Source organism: Suricata suricatta, chromosome 10 (assembly GCF_006229205.1).
Source record: "Suricata suricatta isolate VVHF042 chromosome 10, meerkat_22Aug2017_6uvM2_HiC, whole genome shotgun sequence".
NCBI lineage: Eukaryota > Metazoa > Chordata > Mammalia > Carnivora > Herpestidae > Suricata > Suricata suricatta.
The window spans coordinates 115,777,422-115,781,968 of record NC_043709.1 but is presented as its reverse complement, the minus strand read 5'-3'; the positions used below and the strand labels follow the sequence as shown (position 1 = coordinate 115,781,968).

At 40.6% G+C, this 4,547-nt stretch overlaps 1 protein-coding gene across 1 annotated transcript in view; it reads left to right on the top strand.

The window, feature by feature from the left end:
• Window positions 1-4,101, top strand: part of ST8SIA6 (ST8 alpha-N-acetyl-neuraminide alpha-2,8-sialyltransferase 6) — a 154,392-nt gene extending 150,291 nt beyond the window's left edge. Inside the window, exon 9 of the mRNA XM_029955579.1 lies at window positions 1,533-4,101. Coding sequence (XP_029811439.1) covers window positions 1,533-2,001 — 469 coding nt within the window. The 3' untranslated portion in view covers window positions 2,002-4,101. The remainder of the gene's footprint in view (window positions 1-1,532) is intronic.
• Window positions 4,102-4,547: the final 446 nt, after the last annotated feature.

Below are 4,547 nucleotides of genomic sequence, written 5' to 3'. Positions count from 1 at the left end.
TTCTGCGGCAGTGTGGGGCTCCAACTTACAACCCCTGAGATCAAGAGTCACAAACTCAACTGAGCCAGCCGGGTGCCCTAATTGTACTTCTAATGTCATAAGCTGAACATTACTAATCAAGTGAAAACTCACTTATCTCTTCATCTTTTGTAACAATAGTGAAGTTACTTTTGAGAATTTTCTTTCAGTTTTAGCATTACTCTTTTATCTTGGGAGCAGTTTCTTGATAAAACAGTTTGTTTAGAAACTTCAGAGAGTGAGCTTTCGGAGAACCTGGCCAAAAAAGAAAAAACAAAGGTCTTACTTTGGATCGTTTATGACCAAAAAATAATTCCATATTTCATTTTTCACAGTGTTACTACTACAAAATGTCGCTGGTTAATAAAAATCCCATACATAGTTTTAGTCCATTGTTTTGATCCCAATTGATGAATAGAAATATATATTCAGATAGTTTTAGTATATCTTAAGATCATATAAAATATCACATCTGTATCCCAAAAGTTTATTTTCTAAACATAGATGATCACACAGATTAGTATATTTACTAAGGTGTTATTTAGGTCAAACATGCAGAGCTATCAGAATACACAGGGGAAATTTAACATACGTGGTGTGTGTGTATGGATATAGATATTTTAAGTTCTTCAGAGGAAACTCATATGATCACATGCAAAAAAAGATACACAAAAAATAGGGGTACAGCTCAGTGAATTTTTTTAATGTATAGCTATTTTGAAAGTGTGCTGTTTGATAAAACATCAGTCATTATTCATTTAGATGTATTTCTGTATCAAAAAGCAACCTTAGAGAAAAAATTACTCAGTTGGAAATGAAAATAACATAAGAAATGTGTGTTCAGTAGGGAGATAGCCTGGTAAGATATTATAAATGCGGGGCGCCTGCCTGGGTGTCTCAATCAGTTGAGCGTCCGACTTTGGCTCACGTCTTGATCTCATGGTTGGTGGGTTCGTGCCCCACGTCACGCTCTATGCTGACAGCTCAGAGCCCAGAGCCTGCTTCAGATTCTGTGTCTTTTTCTCGCTCTGCCCCTTCTCTGCTTATGTTCTATCTCTCTCTCAAAAATAAATAAATATTAAAAAGAAAGAAAGGGACGCCTGGGTGGCTCAGTCAGTTAAGCAGCCAACTTTGGCTCAGGTCATGATCTCACGGTTGGTGAGTTTGAGCCCCGTGTTGGGCTCTGTGCTGACAGCTCAGAGTCTGGAGCCTGCTTTGGATTCTGTGTCTCCCTCTCTCTGTTTCTCTCTGTCTCAGTAATAAATAAAAACATTAAAAATTTTTTTTAAAAAGAAAGAAAATATAAATGAAAGCCTAGGGACACCTCAAAAGAGAGATGAAGACTTATCTCTTGATATTTACAGGATGCTTCCTTGCTCTTGTACTTGGACCCTGAGTCCATTATTTGTCTCTTATAAATGGTTCAGCTGTTTGGCCAATGGGCACTTCAGCCTTATGTAACCAAAACTGCTACTTGGATTATAAGGATGATGATTTTTTTTTTGATTTGGCAGGTATGGGAACTTAAAGAAAAAGAAAGAAATATTTCTGGAGGACATCGCAACCTACGGAGATGCATTCCTCCTTCTGCCGGCGTTTTCTTTCAGGGCCAACACCATCGCCTCTTTTAAAGTGTATAACACACTCAAAGAGTCTAACGCAAGACAGAAGGTGATATTTTTCCATCCCAAGTACCTGAGAAACCTCGCCGTCTTCTGGAGAACTGAAGGCGTGACAGAGTTCCGCCTGTCCTCAGGCTTGATGATCACAAGCGTGGCGGTGGAACTGTGTGAGCACGTGACGCTGTACGGGTTCTGGCCCTTCTCCAGAACGGTGAAGGACACGCCCGTCAGCCATCACTACTATGACAACAACCTGCCTAAGCGCGGCTTCCACGAGATGCCCAAGGAATACAGACAGATTCTCCGACTTCACTTGAAAGGAATCCTCAAATTACAGTTTAGCAAATGTGAAAGAGCCTGAGGTAGGGTCCTAAGGTGGAACGGTTCTCGTATCACGCGGTCGGTGAGTAACAGTAGAAGCGGCGGTTGTCAGGCAGAAGAGGAAGAGCCCCGAACCCCTGTTTGGTCAGAGCTCCCTGCTCAGCTTGCATCCTTAGCTGCTCATGCACCTGTTCCCATCTTCAGTTTCCCTCCCGGTAAAACGGGACCGTGATTTGTAACTTGCTTCAGGCAAACGCGATAATCTATGAAAACTCTTGGCAAAGGATTCTGCGTGATGAGGTGGGCACTCCATGAACGTTTCCTTGTTGGTATTTTTAGTAGCCGTTTCCACGCTCACCAGACTGATCGTACGGGGGAATGCTGTTTTGAGGACCCTTCCTGGGGAGGAGAGCTGAAATGCCAGCCTTCACTGGGGTTCGATCTCCAGCAGGCCTCTCTCTTATGGTGATAGCCTTCTGTCCTTCTTCCGGTCCCAAAGAGTGCCTAGAAGGACTTAGAGCAGACCCTTGTTTCTTCAGGAATGAAGTCCTTCTCTTCGGGTGACCACAGGCCTGCTTCTGATTACCTTCACTTGTGTCGTTAGCCACAAGGACGTTGGTTGGATTTAGGCCAGTGTTTTTCCTCCTTTGTCCACATTTTTAAATCACTCTTTATAATTTTTGTTAACATCCTGACTTTACTCCTAAGCCTTTCCCCCTTCCACTGCCAGAATCTATTTCAAGAGCATGAGGAGTTACAATACGCCATTTTTCTTACCTATGGTCTTATCTGTGGGGTCGCACATTCCATTTAGTTTTCTTTTTTAAAACTTATCAAACAGCTACTTCATGCCAGACTCTGTGAAGGCTGTGTCCTTAAGAAGGACATAAAGGCCAGGTCCTTCAGGAGGAAAAGGACATGCATCTGACCAACTGTAATACGGTATGAGAAATGTGATTACGATAACTGTGGGTAGTACTGTGAAAACGGAGGTGGGAATAATTAAATCTGTTTCAGTGGAATCTGTTTCAAAGAAGACGTAATTTCTGAGTGAAGCCTAGAAAATGAGTAAGGTTTTAACAAATGAAGGAGATTCTAGGTAGAGGGAATATGATGGGGAAAAAAGGCATCTAGTTGACTCTGATTCACCAAAATCAGGCTATTTGAAGGTAAATCAAGGCCTTTGTTCCAAAAACTGTCACTTGAAGGGAGTTATAGTGCATGGGCGTGATAGCTTGGGCCCACCTCTGTGAAATGGGGATAATAGTGACCTGATGGATTTTATTGGAAAGCTGTAAGGATTAAAATACACAAAAACTTAATTCTCATAAGGAAACGTGTGTATTTACATGAGAAATAAGACTAATAATTTAAACATCAAACAAAGCTTCAGTGGTATTGACTATTACCATTTTTATAGCAGTCCCTTGCATTATGATGATACCTGGTAACATAGGTCATCCCTGGATCGGATGAATAACTTACTTGACTTAACTAAGTAGCTGTGTTTATATTTTCCGATTGTCTTTGTACCCTTACAAGGAGGGCAGAAACGGGAGTGGAGCAGACTGGCCAGCCTGCTGAATTAATTACAAATACAATTCTGAATTCTTACCTTAGCCAGATCGCTGTTTTCCGAAAGCGTCACTTTTAAGAACACTATGCTGTCACTTGCTTATTTTGGTAAAGTACCTCTTTCATTTCATTGTAGTTGACATTTTTTATGCCATTCTCTGTTCACATTTTATTTGTTCTTCCGTAGCAGATGAAACCTTTCAGCTCCATAAATTGGTTAGAAGTTCACATATAGTTTCCGAAAGGAACATGCTTTTAGTTACATGAAGTCTAATTTATTTATCTTTCTTTTTGTGGTGATGAACGAGTGGCTATTTTCTACTGCTTCTAATGAATTTAATTTGTTGTAAAAATCTGCTCGCAATGTTAGCAATGTCTATCATGTTACTAACAATGGATTATTAAAAAATAGAACACTCTAATATTTTATAGTCGGTAAAGTGTTTGCCTCAAAATGTTTTCTGGGGGTGTAGAAACTTAAACTTTTCTTGTTGTTGATACTGGAGCTCTAACATTAATGAGCCAAAGTAATAGGAAATACTGAAATAAATCATTAAATATACAATATGGAGACTTGAGTTATTTTTATAGAAATGACATATGATTAGGGCAAAGATGACATAACTCCCTATTTTAATTTAGGAATTTTTCTCTAGAATATCAAAGTAGACTCTTCAGTGTCACTGATAGAAATTTCGGAAGTATTTGAAATTGTATGTGTTGGTTTGCAGAATTCTCTAGAGCTTCCTAGGTGTAGTCCAAAACTGGCCCCTAGACACAGAACACAAAGAGAGACCAAAGAAAGAGAGAGACAGGCCACTTCAGGTTGGTAAGTGGCGGTTTTAATAAGCAAGGGGCCTTGCATATGGGGTCGTTTTGGGTGGCCGCAGACTGGCCGATCTCCACATCTGTCCACTAAGCATAAACGGGGTCACACATGTAAATTGTCCAGATGGTCTCAACATCTCATCACTGTCTCGGGGCTGGGTCCTTGGGGAAGCTTCTGGGAGT